This window comes from Phacochoerus africanus, chromosome 14, assembly GCF_016906955.1.
Source record: "Phacochoerus africanus isolate WHEZ1 chromosome 14, ROS_Pafr_v1, whole genome shotgun sequence".
NCBI lineage: Eukaryota > Metazoa > Chordata > Mammalia > Artiodactyla > Suidae > Phacochoerus > Phacochoerus africanus.
This window is the reverse complement of record NC_062557.1, coordinates 39,132,717-39,152,449: the sequence shown is the minus strand read 5'-3', so window position 1 is coordinate 39,152,449 and position 19,733 is coordinate 39,132,717. Positions and strand designations below refer to the sequence as shown.

General features: G+C 48.6%; 1 protein-coding gene across 3 annotated transcripts in view; it reads left to right on the top strand.

The window, feature by feature from the left end:
- The window catches only part of LOC125113985 (WAP four-disulfide core domain protein 3-like), a 136,695-nt gene extending 131,794 nt beyond the window's left edge, over nt 1-4,901 (top strand). For all 3 annotated transcript variants that reach the window (XM_047756941.1, XM_047756940.1, XM_047756942.1), the window contains exons 5-8: nt 94-195; nt 2,032-2,139; nt 4,334-4,482; nt 4,658-4,901. In XM_047756941.1, coding sequence (XP_047612897.1) covers nt 94-195; nt 2,032-2,139; nt 4,334-4,482; nt 4,658-4,690 — 392 coding nt within the window. In that variant the 3' untranslated portion in view covers nt 4,691-4,901. The remainder of the gene's footprint in view (nt 1-93; nt 196-2,031; nt 2,140-4,333; nt 4,483-4,657) is intronic.
- The last annotated feature ends 14,832 nt before the right edge of the window (nt 4,902-19,733 follow it).

Here is a 19,733-nt window from a genome sequence, read left to right as displayed (position 1 = left end):
GGTCCATTGCCCAGTCTCCACCATGAGTGTGGCAGTCTCCAGATACCCACACCTAAGGCTCCTTTGTGCTCACTGAGTCTTTTCTGATGATAGGACTCTGTGTGGACCGCTGCCGAGGAAACTGGGACTGTGGGGCCGGAGAAGAATGTATCAGGAAGGGATGTGGACGGGTCTGCTCTCCAGCCCAGGAGCCAGGTAAGAGCCCTGCCTAGGTCTCCAACCCCACACAACCCAGGAGGGGACTGTGTGCTTACCTCTGCCTGGACTCCCCTTCCTTAGAGGGTTAATTCCCAGGGTCTCTGCTTTCAGGCTTGTCCTTCCAGAGAGAAAAGCATGTCACAGAGCTGTGTGTCCTGACTTTCTGAGCGCAGAAACTTCTTTTATTTGGTGATAGAACTAATGCGTAGTAGAGAAAACTCAGAAATAGTACTAATTAAAAAGACAAATTATCCATGATCTCATTACCCAGATAACTATGTTAACTCAAAAGCTTCCATAATTCACACACACATAAACATGCAGTTTTTTGTTTTTTTTTTTTTTTTGATAAATCTTGGCACTATGCTGAGTGCTGGGAGATATTAAGGAGAGGTCTATGTCCTTGAAGATCTTTGGGGAACAGAGATAGACATAAACAAACCAACAAAAATCTAGGATATATGATTTTTACAAATATGGTATCATAGACCACCCCTAATCAATAAATAAAATTCTGACACATATTTTTAAAAGCGTCATTGTTTTCTACTATGTGGATATGCCTTATTTTTCATTCCTCCTTCTACTATTACAGAATTAGATACTCTATCATTTTGAGTTACTCTTTAAAATAACAAATGCAAGATAAAGGCCCTTGGGTTAAATCCTACTTCTTTTATCCAAGTACTAACCAGGCCTGAGTCTGCTAAGCTTCCGAGACCAGACGAGATCAGGCATGTTCAGGGTGGTATGGCTGTAGACTAAATCATATTTCTTTAGGATAAATTCCTAAAAGTGGAATGTCCAAATCACTTTGGAAAGCTTTGATAATAGATTGCTCAATTATCTAATGAAGATGCCTTTCTCTTTTTTTGCCATTTCTTGGGCCACTCCCGCGGCATTTGGAGGTTCCCAGGCTAGGGGTCCAATCGGAGCTGTAGCTGCCAGCCTACACCAGAGCTACAGCAACTCGGGATCTGAGCCGCGTCTGCAACCTACACCACAGCTCACGGCAACGCCGGATCCTTAACCCACTGAGCAAGGGCAGGGATCGAACCCGAAACCTCATGGTTCCTAGTCAGATTTGTTAACCACTGCGCCACGACCGGAACTCCTGAAGATGCCTTTCGATACTAAAATAAAAATAAAAATAAAAGCATAACCTCACTCTACATATTTGTAATTCAATAAACATCTACTTGCATGATGTATGCATATATGTGTGTTCTCAATGTGCTTCTGTTTATATTTGTATAAGCACAGTGAAAATTCCAGGAGGAGTTGCCATTGTGGCTCAGCAGTAACTAACCCAACTAGTATGCATGAGGATTCGGGTTCGATCTCTGACCTCTGATCAGTGGCTTGAGGATCTGACATGGGCACAAGCTGCGGTGTAGGTCACAGACACAGCTCAGATCTGGTGTGGCGTAGGCTGGCAGCTGCAGCTGCAATTCAGCTCCTAGACTGGGAACTTCCATATGCCATAGGTGCAGCCCTAAAAAGACAAAAAGACAAGAGGGAGGGAAGGAAGGAAGGAAGAAAAGGAAGGAAGGAAGGAAGGGAAAGAAAATTCCAGAAGGAGCTGGAGGAAATAGTAGATGCCTCCTGGGAAATGGACCCAATGGGTTAGGGGAAAGAGAGACTTACTTTATATAGTTGAGTATTTTTTATGTTTAAAAATAAAAATGTACAACTTTAATAATAGTGCACAATATGCAGATATCCTGTCTATGAGTTGAATAAAAGTTTAAAACAAACAAGTCCTCTGAGAGCCTCCACCCCCACCCCCGTGGTCCTGCCAAGTTTGAGAGTTTTCAACTGAAATTTTTCTAGTGGTAGGTATCTGTGTGGATCAGTGCCGAAGACACTGGGAATGTGGTCCACGGATGCGGTGTGTCTCCACTGGATGTGGCCACATCTGCTCACCAGCCCAAGACCAAGGTAAGAGGTGCAAGCCTTGCCTTCCAAGCCCCTGACTGACTGAATGCTTAGCTCTGTGAGACAACAGCCATCAGGGCCAGCTGCACAGAGCAAAAAGAGGTGGCAGTTGCCATGGGGCCACTACTGGCCTCTGTGAGAACGAGAAAAGATGCCCCTTCTTCCAGGACTAGAAGACCATGAAGACAGATGAATAATATCTTGCTTTAGAAGTATTTGTAAACTTAAAAAAGCTGGTGATGCTCTTAAAAATGAAATAACATTAAGGTACCAAATGATTCTTCAACTCAGGCTGAAAAGAACCCATTTATGGATAAGTTCGCTAGTATCTCAAACCCAAATGAATGGCCATGCTGGTGTGAGCCACACAGGTCCATTCATTCAGACCACCAATATGTAAACGTACCCAGGCTGATTCTTGCCAGCAGTGGCTGGCCAATGCTATTTCCCCACAGAACCTTCAATTCCATTTCTTTCTTGATGGAAAGGCCTTATCAGCCACTCTCCATCTCCTCAGCTTCTTTCTCTCTCCATCAGTTTCTTTGTTTCTTGCTACAAATAAATTGGATTGACTAGAAAAAAACACTTTCCTGACTATACAAAACATTCATCTTTCCAATTTCCTCTTTGCATTCACCACCACCATCCTCAAAGGAGCAATCTTAACTCTCTGCCCTTTCTTCCCCGTAAGTCACTCCTCCATCCCTTGCACACTGACGATAGTCTCCATTGCTGCCCCCATCCCTCGCCTGGACCTTCTGGACAAATCTCTTGACTCTCTGCAGTAGCCAGAGTCTTTAACCTCTGCAGCACTTGACACTATTTGCCACCCCATCAACCCTCCGACTTTCTTCCCTCTTGGGTTCTCTTCACTGTCTCTTCATCTCCTCCCAAGGTATCACTGGATTCCACTCTTCCTCCTCTCTCTTCTTTGTTCACCTCCCCCTACAATTAATGAACCGGTTGCCAAATACCACTCCTTCTTTGCAATTGCTTCTTACACACGTGCCTTCTTCTCCAACCTCCATTGCCACACATCTCCAGCCCTGATTAGTCCATGCTTGGGCCATTGCAACAGCTGCCTGAAAGCTCTCCCTGTCTCTCTCTTCCTTCTGAAGTTTGCTTGCTTGTTGAATCCTGGTCCAGTCTATGCTCTCACCCTAGAAAAATCGTCATAAGTAAACTGCCATCCTATCCCTCTCTTGAGCTACCACATGAAATCCCCACTCCTCAACATTCCTCAGATCTATTCCACTTGATGCATAAGGGTACTATCCAACTTGCATTTCCCGTCCCCCCAACTCGACAGTGTAGGCTGGTTTTGGGAGGAGACGCAGCAGGGCTTCTGAAACATCAGCTTGCTTAACCTGAGGGGCTTGTGAAAAAGGTAATTGCGGGACCCCAGCCCCTGAGTTCCTCTTTCAGTAGGTGTGGGGTGAGGTCCAAGAATCTGAATTTCTCCCAGGCTCCTGCAGGATGCTCATCCTACTGGTTCATGAGACTGAGCTTGAATAGCCCTAGGTACTGGGTTGAGGTTCTCTCTCAGGTTGAAAGGTGGCAGGCTGTGGGACTCAGTGTTCACTGGCACCTGAAGGTGCACAGAATTGGTGGGAAGCTGGCTCTGCCTGGCACCTGGGATTTAATGGTCTAGGTGACAAAAAGAAGGAGGTTAGTAGCAGTGCTCTGTCCTCTTCTCCCAAGATGCTGCACCTGCTCGTCATCGGTGCATTTTCCCATGGACGACATGGTACTATTGCTTCCAAGGTGGAGGGGGTGAAGATTTGGGGCATCAAGTAGGGCAGAAGCTAAGGGGCCATCAGGGACTGAGACACTTCAGCACTCTCTTTCTTTTTCTTTTTTTCTTTTTAATTTTTTTTTTTTTTAGTGTCAAGGTGGGGATTTTATTTGTTTATTTATTTTTTTATGTATTTGCTTTTTATGGCCACACCTGCAGAAGTTCCCAGGCTAGGGGTTGAGTAGGAGCTATAGCTGCCAGCCTACACCACAGCTCATGGCAACGCCAGATCCTTAACCCACTGAGCGAGGCCAAGGATCGAACCCGCACCTCGTGGTTCCTAGTTGGATTCCTTTCCGCTGCCCCACCATGGGAACTCCATCACTCTCTTTCTTAGCACCAAGCCCTACTCCCTTGTACAGAGCCAGCCTGGGTTTCTGGAAAGACTGTTTTGTGTTTCAGTTGAACAGAGACCCGGAAAGTGTCCAGTGTTGCCAAGAGGAACGATTGGACTTTGTGCTGAATTTTGCTCCGGGGATGACTCCTGTCCCAGCGGACAGAAGTGCTGCAGCAATGGTTGTGGACACTCTTGCCAGACTGCTGTTCCAGACGTGAGTAGAAGATAGCTGCTGGTGGGGAGGATGAGTCCCCACTGGCCTCGGCCAGCCCAGAAGGGACCCCAGCCACCCCTCTGCTCCCTGAAATCTGGGTGGCACGTGGAGAAAGCTGGTTGGTAGCAAGGAGCAGGAATTTGGGGAAAGTGACATCATGACCTTTGTATTCTAGGAGAAAAACTTCCCTATCCGTTTGGATGACTGATGAACCTTGGCCTCCTTCAGTAATTGTTCCCACATGTCACCTTTATTTGAAGAGTTGGGCTTTTCCAGGAACTCCACCTTTGCCAGGAACCCCAGGATCATGGGGTGAGGTTCTAGCATAACTTGGTTGAAGGGTTGCATTCTGGCAATTGTTTAAGGAATACTGCTGCCAAAGGATCCTGCTTCTGAATAAAACAACTTCTCTGGCATTATCCAACCTGGGTCATTATTTCTGGGTAAGGTTTCTGGTTCACTTACCTTAGTAGCTCCACCTCCACAAGTATTTAACTCCGGTCCTCTCTCTTTTTCATCACCATTGCCACTCATGACCCTTCTTGCTTCCTTTCTCCCGGGAACACTAGGCAGCCCAGGCACTCAACACTGCCTGGGAATTTAACCTCATTTCCCTGTGAAAATTCACTCTCCCCATAACCAAGATGGCAATTTCCTAGTTCTCTGTCTTCAAAGCTCCATCTCATGCACCTTTCACTCCAGCCTCCACCGTTCAAGTCTCACCACCTATCTCACCACATCCTTCATTGAGAAAATGGGTGCAGGTCAACAAAAAGTCCCTCCTCTTCTGTCCCCCTGTATTTGTACCCACTGACTCTGCTTCATCCCCCGTAATAGTGGAAAAAACACCACCTACTCCTACTTAAGTCCAGCCCCTCCACTTACATTCTGGATAACATGCCTTTGCCTTCCTCTCCAATCACAGCCTTCACTTCCCTTAATTATCACCTCCAGGAACAGAGACACCTCCCCTGTTACTGGATCACCCCACCCGACATACACCTGTGCCTTGACTGCATGTTGCAACCTAGCTACCACCCACTCCACAGCTGGAATTCCAGATATCAGTGTCTGTCTGTATTGACTTCTCTGCTTCCTGGCCACTGCCTCCGACGCTGCCTATTCTCTCCTCACAGAGCACACTTCCCTCTTCCCTGTGGTTGGCTCCAAACCCCATTCCCCCCTCATTCCAGGACTCTAACCAAGCTTCCCGGGGTCTACCCCACACACCAAAACTTGGATAATGCCCGGGGTCTACCCCACACACCGAAACTTGGATAAGGCCACCCATGCATTAACACCTCCTGAACGTCACCTCCTCCTGAGACCCTCTGAGCAGGACATAAGGAATGGAAAGCTAGCACACCCCAAACGGAGAGTTCTCAGGACATAGCAGAGGAGCTGAGGGCCCCTGATCTGGAGGACGATGCCCAACAGAGTGGCAATTAAGTTGTGGTTCTTTTCGTGGTACCAAAGCTCCGTAAACGTTGTAAAGGTAAGCATAGCCTCTTGCCTTTAGGAACTGAAAACCCAACTAAGGGAAAGGATCCATTTACAGCAGTAGGAAAATATGTTGATATATTGCTACATGTGAGATAGTTTCCCCACATTAGTTCCTTATCCGTACATCAGCCGCACGAGTTGAGGAGACTGTGCCTGCAGCTTTTTGATTTTTTTTTTTCCCTCTTTTGGCTGCATGTGTGGCATGGGGAAGTTCCCAGGCCAGGGACTGAACCCGTGCCACAGCAGCCACCTGAGGCATGGCAGTGACAACACTGGATCCTTAACCTGCTACACCGCCAGGGAACTCCAGAGCCTCTAACGCCTGATGAGGAAACCTAAAGAAATTCATTGTCAAGGTCACACGGCCAGGTTGTAGTTGAACCTGCATTTAAATAGAGCTTCGTGACTCCAAAACATCCTCTTTTTCTCATACTACCTCCAAAAATAAAAACACAGGATATATACCTAGACATTTAACTCCAGCTGTATCACTCTGTAAGCTTTGTACTCACTCCTCTCCCACAGTGGGAAGCACTTGACCCTGAAGGGTTTCCTAATACTTGGTTAGTGAGTTGTTACAGATCTGGGTTAACATTTGGGCAACCAGGAGCTTGAAAGACCTGGACCAGGGAGTTCCCTTTGTGGCTCAGCAGTTAACAAACCCGACTGGGATCCATGAGGGTTTGATCCTGGCCCTCGCTCAGTGGGTTAAGGACCCAACCTTGCTGTGAAGAGTGGTGTAGGCTGCAGATGTCTCTTGGATCCCGTGTTGCTGTGGCTGTAGTGTAGGCTGGCAGCTGGGGCTCTGATTCAACCCCTAGCCTGGGAACTTCCATAAAAAGCAAAACAAAATAGTCTCTGTGCCGAGCTGATTTAACAGCCCCTAAAAGAGAGGCTGTGGGTGCTGGGTGGTCCCGAAACTTGCAGAGAGAAAGCGGAACCCTCTAAGGTTGGGTTGTGAGAATAGCACCATCTCACCCTGAGTGGACTGCTGTCCCCCAGAGTCTAGCGGCTACACGACGCTGCCTGGGGAAGCAGCTGCTTTCTGGCCAGTACATTTGGATCCGTGCAATAAAGAGTCACATGTGGCCCAGAAATCTGTACTTGTTTCCGGCTAGTCCAACTCCAAAATGCCTGTCCGCCTTACCCCTTTTCTCCTCTTCACTGCACTTCACTTTCTCAGTCTCATGCTGAGTCCCAGGACTCACTGACATTCCCCCTCCTATGCCAGAGAAATGCACAGTGGGGTCACCCCAAAGCCCTGGAGCCTCGCCAGCATGTCAGGAAAGAGTGAAATTACATCTGAACTACAGCATAGGCTGACAGGCCTTAAGCGCAATAAGAATGTATTTCCTGGAGTTCCCACCGTGGCTCAGTGGTTAACACATCCGACTAGGAACCACGAGGTTGTGGGTTCAATCCATGGGCTTGCTCAGTGCGTTAAGGATCTGGCGTTGCCATGAGCTGTGGTGTAGGTCCCAGACTTGGCTCGGATCTGGCGTTGCTGTGGTTGTGGTGTTGGCTGGAAGCTACAGGTCCCATTAGACCCCTAGCCTGGGAACCTCCATATGCCACAGGTGCAGCCCTAAGAAAGACAAAAAGGCAAAAAATAATAATAAAAATAAAAAACCCAAAGTATTTCAGGACAAGAGCATGGCCACAATAATTCAGGAAACATTAATACTGACTTAGGAAACTGGAACCACCCCCAACCGTCCCCCCACAAAGTTGCCATTCTCTTTAGGGGTGAAGTGTGTGTGTGTGTCAGTGGGGGCTGTATATAGGGGCAAGAGATCAGGCGGATTTGTCAAAAGTGACGTGAGTAATTAGAGCTCACATTGTATGAATTAGCAGCTGTAACCAATAACCCCCCAAATGCTACTGGCTTCACTCAGTTCAGGTTTACGCTCTCTGGCGTAGAATCCAAAACTGATGCATTTTTTTTGTTCTTTTCGGCCACACACCTGCAGCATACGGAAGGTTCCCAGGCTATGGGTCCAATCGGAGCTGCAGCTGCCAGGCAACAGCCAGAGTCGCAGCAACACCAGATCCAGCCCCTTCTGCAACCTACACAGCAACACTGAGCAAGGGCAGGGATGGAACTCACATCCTCATGGATACGAGTCAGGGTCATTTCCACTGAGCCACAAGAGGAACTGCCAGCATGGATGTTCCTGCACAGCAGGCAGCTTTCCTCCAAGTGGTGGTTTGGGGACCGGGCTCCTCCCATTCGCTGGTGTTCCCTGACGTCAACACGTGGCTGCCAGGACCACTTGCCTGTGTGCTTCAGACTAACCCATTCAGAAGGAGAATGGAGGGCATGGGTCTGGGAGGGGCGGTCGGAACCTCGCCCCAGAAGAGGGGCACATCTCTTCTGTTCGCCTGCCCCACGGCCATGGAAAACTGCAAGGAAACCTGGGCACTGTGATTAATCGACTGTGTTCTCAGGAAGAAGAAACAAGTTTGGGAAAGTCATTTCCCCGGTAAGTCTGACGCTCTTCGCCCTTAATGGTCAAACAGAGCCATCCTTGTGAAAGAAATGTTCTCCCAAACAGCTTTAGGAAAGCTGCAATGAAAACTTACATGTGAAAGCTGGATCCGCTTTTCCGAGAAGGTGTAAAAAGAAGAGGCTGGAGGAGTCTGTGCAGGGTGGAAGGAGGAAAAAAGCCATTTAGACTCAGCAATGGAGTTCTCCTTCCATCTGAACAGAGCAGGAGCCTTATCATCTCCCCAAGAGAATTTCTAGTCATTAGCAGGTGAGGTGTGTGACCCAGGGAGGAATCCCAGAGGGTGCCGTGGCAGTGGGGGGAAAAGACCAGGGGATGGTCATTAACACTGCGAGGCCAGCCTCGAGCCCTGTGGTCTTAATACCTGGGTGTAGAATCCAGTGTGGAGGACTGTGAAGGAAAGGGCATAAACCGTGTTGGTTGGAGGACAGAGCTTGAGATTTAGAGCCAGGAAGACCTGGGTCACGAAGAAGCTGCGGAAACCTGGGGAAGTTATTATCTCCTCATGTGTGAGGGGGAGAGAACCCCTGGGAGTGTTTTTGAATTTGAAAAACGAGTGGAGATCATGTGTGTGTGTGTGTGTGTGTGTGTGTGTGTGTGTGCGCGCGCTTGCTTTAGGTGTATATATTTAAAATACATATATGTGTGTCTTAGTGTGTGCATGAGTTTGTAAAACCTGGCACATTGAAGTGCCCGCCCAGTAAATCCCAGGTCCCTTTCTTTCCACCTCCTTTCCCTCTGTCACCTTGAGTGACCTCCATTCTTTGGCACTCTTTTTTTTTTTTTTAATTATTTATTATTATTTTTTTCCCACTGTACAGCAAGGGGGTCAGGTTATCCTTACATGTATACATTACAATTACATTTTTCCCTCAGCCTTTCTTCTGTTGCAACATGAGTATCTAGACAAAGTTCTCAATGCTATTCAGCAGGATCTCCTTGTAAATCTATTCTAAGTTGTGTCTGATAAACCCAAGCTCCCGATCCCTCCCACTCCCTCCCCCTCCCATCAGGCAGCCACAAGTCTCTTCTCCAAGTCCATGATTTTCTTTTCTGAGGAGATGTTCACTTGTGCTGGATATTAGATTCCAGTTCTAAGTGATATCATATGGTATTTGTCTTTGTCTTTCTGGCTCATTTCACTCAGTATGAGGTTCTCTAGCTCCATCCATGTTGCTGCAAATGGCATTATGTCATTCTTTTTATGGCTGAGTAGTATTCCATTGTGTATATATACCACCTCTTCCGAATCCAATCCTCTGTCGATGGACATTTGGGTTGTTTCCATGTCTTGGCTATTGTGAATAGTGCTGCAATGAACATGTGGGTGCACGTGTCTCTTTTAAGTAGAGTTTTGTCCGGATAGATGCCCAAGAGTGGGATTGCGGGGTCATGTGGAAGTTCTATGTATAGATTTCTAAGGTATCTCCAAACTGTTCTCCATAGTGGCTGTACCAGTTTGACATTCCCACCAACAGTGCAGGAGGGGTTCCCTTTTCTTCCACAGCCCTCCAGCACTTGTTATTTGTGGATTTATTAATGATGGCCATTCTGACTGGTGTGAGGTGATATCTCATGGTAGTTTTGATTTGCATTTCTCTTATAATCAGCGATGTTGAGCATTTTTTCCTGTGTTTGTTGGCCATCTGTATATCTTCTTTGGAGAACAGTCTATTCAGGTCTTTTGCCCATTTTTCCATTGATTGATTGGCTTTTTTACTGCTGGGTTGTATAAGTTGTTTATATATTCTAGAGATGAAGCCCTTGTCGGTTGCATCATTTGAAACTATTTTCTCCCATTCTGTAAGTTGTCTTTTTGTTTTCTTTTTGGTTTCCTTTGCTGTGCAAAAGCTTTCAGTTTGATGAGGTCCCATGGGTTTATTTTTGCTCTAATTTCGATTGCTTTGGGAGACTGAGCTGAGAAAATATTCATGAGGTTGATGTCAGAGAGTGTTTTGCCTATGTTTTCTTCTAGGAGTTTGATGGTGTCCTGTCGTATATTTAAGTCTTTCAGCCATTTGGAGTTTATTTTTGTGCATGGTGTGAGGGTGTGTTCTAGTTTCATTGCTTTGCATGCAGCTGTCCAGGTTCCCAGCAATGCTTGCTGAATAGACTTTCTTTTTCCCATTTGATGTTCTTGCCTCCCTTGTCAAAGACTAATTGACCATAGGTGTCAGGGTTGATTTCCGGATTCTCTATTCTGTTCCATTGGTCTGTCTGTCTGTTTTGATACCAGTACCACACAGTTTTGATGACTGTGGCTTTGTAGTATTTCTTGAAGTCTGGGAGAGTTATGCCTCCTGCTTGGTTTTTGTTTCTCAGGATTGCTTTGGCGATTCTGGGTCTTTTGTGGTTCCATATAAATGTTTGGATTGTTTGTTCTAGTTCTGTGAAAAATGTCCTGGGTAATTGGCACTCTTGATTTTAGGTGGAACAAGCTGTGTCTTTTGGCTCAGAGAGCTTGTTTGCAAATCCAACATGGCTCAATGTTAGCTCCAGGTTTCTGTCATCCAGAAAGGTCAGCCGCCTATCAACATTCAATTATCCGTGTCTTCATCCAGGTTCCCCACACTGCTTTGCAGAGGCATGAAGCACTTGGTGAGGGGCAAGTTCAGTGTGTTGAGGACTCTGCCAGGATAGGCATGTGTGTATAGGTGTCCATATACACTTGCCTGCCCAACAACCCTATGAGGTAGGAAGTATGCCCACTTAGCTGATGAAGAAGGGATGCCCAGAGAGGGAAATGAATTTTCCCAAGGTCACACACAAGCTAGCAAGGAGGGGAGCCAGCGGTAAGCCAACCTGTCCCCCTCCAGAGTCCTCGCCCTTCTCTGCTGTGCTGGACAGGCATCGGTCTTCTTTTCACAACCTCGAAATGCCCCTAGCAAGCAGCCAGAATTAAGAGCCACCTGCTGTTCCTCAACTCTCCTAAAACCAAAGTGACAGTTTTAGGTGGGTGAGCCCTCCCTTCGACCTGACTGAGGGCTCAGAATCCTCCCTAGCCAGTGCCTTAGCTCCAAGCACCCTGCGCTCTGCTAATGAGCTCTTGACAATGGGTGCCGTGCTAGATGAAGTGGGAGTTCTGTGTCCTCAGAAGCTCATCTTTCTGGGCCACACAGGAGTCAAGATATTTCCTAAGAATTTGGACCTAACCTGACAGTAATGCGTTCTAGTTAAGAGCCCTGTCTTTGGAGGCTGATCTTGGGTCTGCATTTAGCTATTGTTGGGGTCGATGACTAGACTGCTCTGGCACTTAGTTTCCGTCTGTAAAATGGCAGTAATCCTGTCTGTATTGGAAACTATGTGGTGTGCCTTCCTCATTACAGTGGCTCGCACGCACCTTCCCACACCCAGAGCCCTCAGCAACTTGGTGTTATCCGCCTCGGGGCGGGGAGGACATCTGACTCACGGGAGGGCTAGCCACTTCTCTTCCTCTGGCATTTTCGATGTGGGATTGAGAACATCTAGTCCTTTTGTCTCTAGGACTCATTTCGAACTCGAGGGCTCAGGGGAGGTCACAGTCTCCCAAGCACAGGGTTTGAGAAACGGAGGGAGAGGATCGGCAGAGAAAGAAAACTGATGTAGACGTGAGAGCGAGGCAGAGATGACACCTGTGCATTTTCAAACCAGGTTCCCCCTGTCAGCAATGGGAATCCTAACCACCAAGCCGCCTCACAGCCTCGTTCGGATGAAACGAGGAGAGGTCTGTAAAGAGCCGAGCCTGTAAAGCAAGAGCTCAATAAGTGGCATCTGTGACTTCTTGTGCCCTTCACTCCTATCTGGGGCGGCATGCTCTTCACATGCAGGTCTTGCTGAGATACAGTTTTTTTGTGTCACAAGACAAATTCTTCTTCTTTTCAGTTTTTTTTTAAATTATACTTGATCAAATTTTTTCTTTAAGCTTTATAGACCAGTAAGGCTTTAATGTCCAACTGCCACAACAAAGAGCTGCACCTGAAGGTAAACCCAGGGAAGAGAGTGATGCGTCAAGCCCTGGGGACCCTTGCAGGGTCCCTGCTACTGTCCTGGGCAAGTTGGGAGCCCCACCACGTTTCAGTGCCAGTGGGGTTCTCCTGGACGGGCCTCAGGAAGCCAGACGGTAGCTGGTTTCCACTTCACGTGTGTATGAGCAGAGCAGGGTCCCACATCACCCGGGTGCCGCCCAGCATCACCTCGTTCGCCCCCTGCCCTTGAAGAGCAAGCCAGCCGTGTTCACACCACACCCCCCACATTTGACACAGGGCGTGGCACGTGGCAGCAGCTCAGTAAGTATTTTTCCAAGAGTGGAATGCAATTTTATAGTCCCTGTCACATACCCAGGAAGTGGCCCCAGGGAGGGATTCAAACGGAGGGTCCTCCAGCTCCAAAGCTGTGTCCTTTCTGCTGTTTGTGTCTTTATGGAGCTTCCACCCCAGCAACTAAAAGCTGCCACTGCTATGGGTCCTGTGTAGACTCACCCTCACCCTCAGGTGTTCACTGTACCGATCTTCACCACCCCCACCCTTCAGTCCAAACGCTGATCCACGCACCCTCCTCTCCATCCTGGGCTCATGTAATAATTATTGAGCACGATAAATAGCCACTGTTCAGCATGGAAGAAAAAACAAAAACAAAAGAAAAAAGGAAAGCAAGCCTCCCCTCCCCCATTCTAGCCATCAGGATAGTCACAGGAAATAAATGTTTAACAATAGTGATGATTAATTATGATATAGTGTGCTAAGTACTACGGCCAAGTAAGTATGCAAAAAAAGGTTAACTCTCCCAAGGGTAGGAGCTACAGAAAGTTTCAGAGGTAACGTTTGTGCTGACCCTTGTGGGATAGGGCGGAGAAAGAAGAGAAAATGGAATTCCAAGTTCAAGGAACCGCCTGAACTGCTTTACAGAAGCATGAAGCACTTGGTGAGAGGCAGCAGCCAGAGCAGGGCCACATGCCTGGGTGGTTAGAGACTGCAGGAGGAGGGAGGGGAGCAGACTGGGGACCCATCAGCAAGGCTCTGAAGGCCCCACTCAGCTCTGAGTGACCAAAAGGACAAACTGGGCATGTGCTTAAGGTACCAGCGAGACAGCCCCAAAATAAAATCACAAAAGAGAGGACATCGAAAAAGAAGGGAATGGAATTTCCACAGTCCGTGGAGTTTTGTGCACTCTGGAAAGGTCTGCTTTTTAAGATCTAGACTTACATATGCAGTGACAGTCTGTCCAGGGTTTAGCATCTCTAAAAATGTCCTTCTGGCTCTGACCCTCCTAGAGAAATTAGACACCAGTCTATCTCAGCTGTGGGACAGGCAGGCCTGAATCAAGGCCTGATCTGCAAAACTGCTTGAGGAGTAACCCATAAATGTACCCCTCAACCCACCTAGGGGTATTAGCAATTTATGAGGTCAGGTGTTTGCCCAAAGCACCTCTAACTGGTGGATTTGGGAAACCGTGACAAGTGGAGCATTAACGGGTCCGCCCCAGAATTAGGAACCAGGGCCCCTGGTGAAACATCGAGTCCTCCACTTTCTAAAGAGAAGTCAACCATCTGCAGGCCAGGTCTTCATTAAGGGCAGGCAAAGTGGTCCTGCCATCACCAACTAGCCCAGTCACCCTCACCTCCCGTTAAGGGAGACATCCTATGGAGATAGCATTTTCTTTTGCTTTTCTTTTTTTTTTTTTTTTTTTGGCTTTTGTCTTTTGAGGACCATACCCGCGGCAGATGGAGGTTCCCACAGAGCTGTTGCCGCTGCCCTATGCCAAAGCCACAGCAACACCAGATCCGAGCCGCATCTGAGACCTACACCACAGCTCACGGCATCGCCGGATCCTTTACCCACTGAGCGAGTCCAGGGATCGAACCCACAACCTCATGGTTCCTAGTTGGATTTGTTTCTGCTGTGCCACCCCAGAAACTCCCCTATGGAGACTGTATTGATGGTCACAGGGATACAGGCCTCCCCCATGCCCCCTGCCACTGGGGAGAGGAGAGTACATAGCCCTCCAAGACACCAAGGGGAATCCCCTTCAGAGGGTCACCTCTCCAGATGAGTGTCTACAAGGAGAGAGGAAATGACATCTCACTCCCTAGCTGGTGGTTTACGGCAGCCCCACCGCACTCCCACCCCACTGCGTCACGATGAGAGACATTCTGGAAGAGTGGAACATGTATGTCAAGAGTTTGGGTTCTCAGAAATGAAGGTGGACAACATGAGATGGAACTCCACCCCAAGAAAATCACACAAATCATGTTGGCAAAGAGCACCGCACCTGCCGAGATACCCAGCCGTCAAGAGAATCAGACCAAGAAAGAAGGAGACCGGAGGGGCCTCCATCCCACGAGCAGGTGGCCTAGGAGCACCCCTGCTGGCCGTCCCACTGCCCCTCCCTGCCCGCAGTACCAGAGATACCAGGGCCCAGAGCAGGGAGGGGTGAATGAGAGAGCAGCTAGCACCTCCACTAGCTAGCACCCAGTGTCTACGCTGTCCTCACTCTAAGGACATATTCCCCATGCCTAGCAGAGGCCTGGCCCAGGGGAGACACCTGAGACTTGGGTGGAAAAACGAATGAGGTGAATGAGAGTACCCCCACCCCGATTCACCCCCTTTCCCGGCCACTCACTGCTTTCTTATTTCTCAATCAGAGAAGGATGTTCCCTTGGGTCAGAGACTTGCTTAGGGAACAATGTGGTGTTACCCAAGGTACATTCACGTGGTGTGTGTGTTCTCTGGAAATGCCAGCTTCTGGGCAGGGCTTAGGCTCCCACAGCCCCTAGCCCCACCCCTGGCCTCTCAACCCAGCTCACGGGCGGGCCAAAGAGAATAAATTTCAGCTGTTCTCAGCCCTGCTGCATTCTTGCCAAAGACTCCAGCAGCAGCATGAAGTTGGGAGGCTTCCTCCTCCTTGTGGCCCTGCTCATGCTCAGCTCGGAGGTGCAGGAGTTGCAGGCTGCAGTGAGACCAGTGAAATTTCCAGGTGAGTCTCTGCAGAAGGCAGTCCATCCTTCTTCCAGTGAGAGCTTCAGACAGCAGAACCGCAGGGACCAGGGACTGCAGGGTTAGGAGGGGAAGAAGGGGGAGAGGGCAAGATATTCCAGGTAAGGAGCCATTGCTGGCGCCCATCTTGACAGCAGACTCTTCTACTTTTTCCCTCTCTGTGCCCAGGTCACCCCGCCATCTGAACTCTCCAAAAGGGGTGACTTTTGCCCCCTCATCAGCCCCCCTCTCTCTCTTCAGAATCTCGCTCCATCACTTTCTTTGTTTCTTGCTACCAATACATTGGACCGCCTACAAAAAACACTTTCCTGACTATACAAAACATTCATCTTTCCAATTTCCTCTTTGCATTCACCACCACCATCCTCAAAGGAGCAATCTTAACTCTCTGCCCTTTCTTCCCCGTAAGTCACTCCTCCATCCCTTGCACACTGACGATAGTCTCCATTGCTGCCCCCATCCCTCGCCTGGACCTTCTGGACAAATCTCTTGACTCTCTGCAGTAGCCAGAGTCTTTAACCTCTGCAGCACTTGACACTATTTGCCACCCCATCAACCCCATCAACCCTCCGACTTTCTTCCCTCTTGGGTTCTCTTCACTGTCTCTTCGTCTCCTCCCAAGGTATCACTGGATTCCACTCTTCCTCCTCTCTCTTCTTTGTTCACCTCCCCCTACAATTAATGAACCGGTTGCCAAATACCACTCCTTCTCTGCAATTGCTTCTTACACACGTGCCTTCTTCTCCAACCTCCATTGCCACACATCTCCGGCCCTGATTAGTCCATGCTTGGGCCATTGCAACAGCTGCCTGAAAGCTCTCCCTGTCTCTCTCTTCCTTCTGAAGTTTGCTTGCTTGTTGAATCCTGGTCCAGTCTATGCTCTCACCCTAGAAAAATCGTCATAAGTAAACTGCCATCCTATCCCTCTCTTGAGCTACCGCTTGAAATCCCCACTCCTCAACATTCCTCAGATCTATTCCACTTGATGCATAAGGGTACTATCCAACTTGCATTTCCCGTCCCCCCAACTCGACAGTGTAGGCTGGTTTTGGGAGGAGACGCAGCAGGGCTTCTGAAACATCAGCTTGCTTAAGGATCACCTGAGAGGCTTTCTATAGTCCTAATTGCTGGACCCGTGCCCCAGAATTCCTGTTGCTTGGAGAGGTCTAAGAATCGGAGTTTCTCCAGGCTCCTGCAGGATGCTCATCCTACTGGTTCATGAGACTGAGCTTGAGTAGCACTAGGTACTGGGTTGAGGTTCTCTCTCAGGTTGAAAGGTGGCAGGCTGTGGGACTCAGTGTTCACTGGCACCTGAAGGTGCACAGAATTGGTGGGAAGCTGGCTCTGCCTGGCACCTGGGATTTAATGGTCTAGGTGACAAAAAGAAGGAGGTTAGTAGCAGTGCTCTGTCCTCTTCTCCCAAGATGCTGCACCTGCTCGTCATCGGTGCATTTTCCCATGGACGACATGGTACTATTGCTTCCAAGGTGGAGGGGGTGAAGATTTGGGGCATCAAGTAGGGCAGAAGCTAAGGGGCCATCAGGGACTGAGACACTTCAGCACTCTCTTTCTTTTTCTTTTTTTTTTTTAATTTTTTTTTTTAGTGTCAAGGTGGGGATTTTATTTGTTTATTTATTTTTTTATGTATTTGCTTTTTATGGCCACACCTGCAGAAGTTCCCAGGCTAGGGGTTGAGTAGGAGCTATAGCTGCCAGCCTACACCACAGCTCATGGCAACGCCAGATCCTTAACCCACTGAGCGAGGCCAAGGATCGAACCCGCACCTCATGGTTCCTAGTTGGATTCCTTTCCGCTGCCCCACCATGGGAACTCCATCACTCTCTTTCTTGGCACCAAGCTCTACTCCCTTGTACAGAGCCAGCCTGGGTTTCTGGAAAGACTGTTTTGTGTTTCAGTTGAACAGAGACCCGGAAAATGTCCAGTGTTGCCAAAAGGGACGATTGGACTTTGTGCTGAATTTTGCTCCGGGGATGACTCCTGTCCCAGTGGACAGAAGTGCTGCAGCAATGGTTGTGGACACTCTTGCCAGACTGCTGTTCCAGACGTGAGTAGAAGATAGCTGCTGGTGGGGAGGATGAGTCCCCACTGGCCTCGGCCAGCCCAGAAGGGACCCCAGCCACCCCTCTGCTCCCTGAAATCTGGGTGGCACGTGGAGAAAGCTGGTTGGTAGCAAGGAGCAGGAATTTGGGGAAAGTGACATCATGACCTTTGTATTCTAGGAGAAAAACTTCCCTATCCGTTTGGATGACTGATGAACCTTGGCCTCCTTCAGTAATTGTTCCCACATGTCACCTTTATTTGAAGAGTTGGGCTTTTCCAGGAACTCCACCTTTGCCAGGAACCCCAGGATCATGGGGTGAGGTTCTAGCATAACTTGGTTGAAGGGTTGCATTCTGGCAATTGTTTAAGGAATACTGCTGCCAAAGGATCCTGCTTCTGAATAAAACGACTTCTCTGGCATTATCCAACCTGGGTCATTATTTCTGGGTAAGGTTTCTGGTTCACTTACCTTAGTAGCTCCACCTCCACAAGTATTTAACTCCGGTCCTCTCTCTTTTTCATCACCATTGCCACTCATGACCCTTCTTGCTTCCTTTCTCCCGGGAACACTAGGCAGCCCAGGCACTCAACACTGCCTGGGAATTTAACCTCATTTCCCTGTGAAAATTCACTCTCCCCATAACCAAGATGGCAATTTCCTAGTTCTCTGTCTTCAAAGCTCCATCTCATGCACCTTTCACTCCAGCCTCCACCGTTCAAGTCTCACCACCTATCTCACCACATCCTTCATTGAGAAAATGGGTGCAGGTCAACAAAAAGTCCCTCCTCTTCTGTCCCCCTGTATTTGTACCCACTGACTCTGCTTCATCCCCCGTAATAGTGGAAAAAACACAACCTACTCCTACTTAAGTCCAGCCCCTCCACTTACATTCTGGATAACATGCCTTTGCCTTCCTCTCCAATCACAGCCTTCACTTCCCTTAATTATCACCTCCAGGAACAGAGACACCTCCCCTGTTACTGGATCACCCCACCCGACCTACACCTGTGCCTGGACTGCATGTTGCAACCTAGCTACCACCCACTCCACAGCTGGAATTCCAGATATCAGTGTCTGTCTGTATTGACTTCTCTGCTTCCTGGCCACTGCCTCCGACGCTGCCTATTCTCTCCTCACAGAGCACACTTCCCTCTTCCCTGTGGTTGGCTCCAAACCCCATTCCCCCCCTCATTCCAGGACTCTAACCAAGCTTCCCGGGGTCTACCCCACACACCAAAACTTGGATAATGCCCGGGGTCTACCCCACACACCGAAACTTGGATAAGGCCACCCATGCATTAACACCTCCTGAACGTCACCTCCTCCTGAGACCCTCTGAGCAGGACATAAGGAATGGAAAGCTAGCACACCCCAAACGGAGAGCTCTCAGGACATAGCAGAGGAGCTGAGGGCCCCTGATCTGGAGGACGATGCCCAACAGAGTGGCAATTAAGTTGTGGTTCTTTTCGTGGTACCAAAGCTCCGTAAACGTTGTAAAGGTAAGCATAGCCTCTTGCCTTTAGGAACTGAAAACCCAACTAAGGGAAAGGATCCATTTACAGCAGTAGGAAAATATGTTGATATATTGCTACATGTGAGATAGTTTCCCCACATTAGTTCCTTATCCGTACATCAGCCGCACGAGTTGAGGAGACTGAGCCTGCAGCTTTTTGATTTTTTTTTTTTCCTCTTTTGGCTGCATGTGTGGCATGGGGAAGTTCCCAGGCCAGGGACTGAACCCGTGCCACAGCAGCCACCTGAGGCATGGCAGTGACAACACTGGATCCTTAACCTGCTACACCGCCAGGGAACTCCAGAGCCTCTAACGCCTGATGAGGAAACCTAAAGAAATTCATTGTCAAGGTCACACGGCCAGGTTGTAGTTGAACCTGCATTTAAATAGAGCTTCGTGACTCCAAAACGTCCTCTTTTTCTTATACTACCTCCAAAAATAAAAACACAGGATATATACCTAGACATTTAACTCCAGCTGTATCACTCTGTAAGCTTTGTACTCACTCCTCTCCCACAGTGGGAAGCACTTGACCCTGAAGGGTTTCCTAATACTTGGTTAGTGAGTTGTTACAGATCTGGGTTAACATTTGGGCAACCAGGAGCTTGAAAGACCTGGACCAGGGAGTTCCCTTTGTGGCTCAGCAGTTAACAAACCCGACTGGGATCCATGAGGGTTTGATCCTGGCCCTCGCT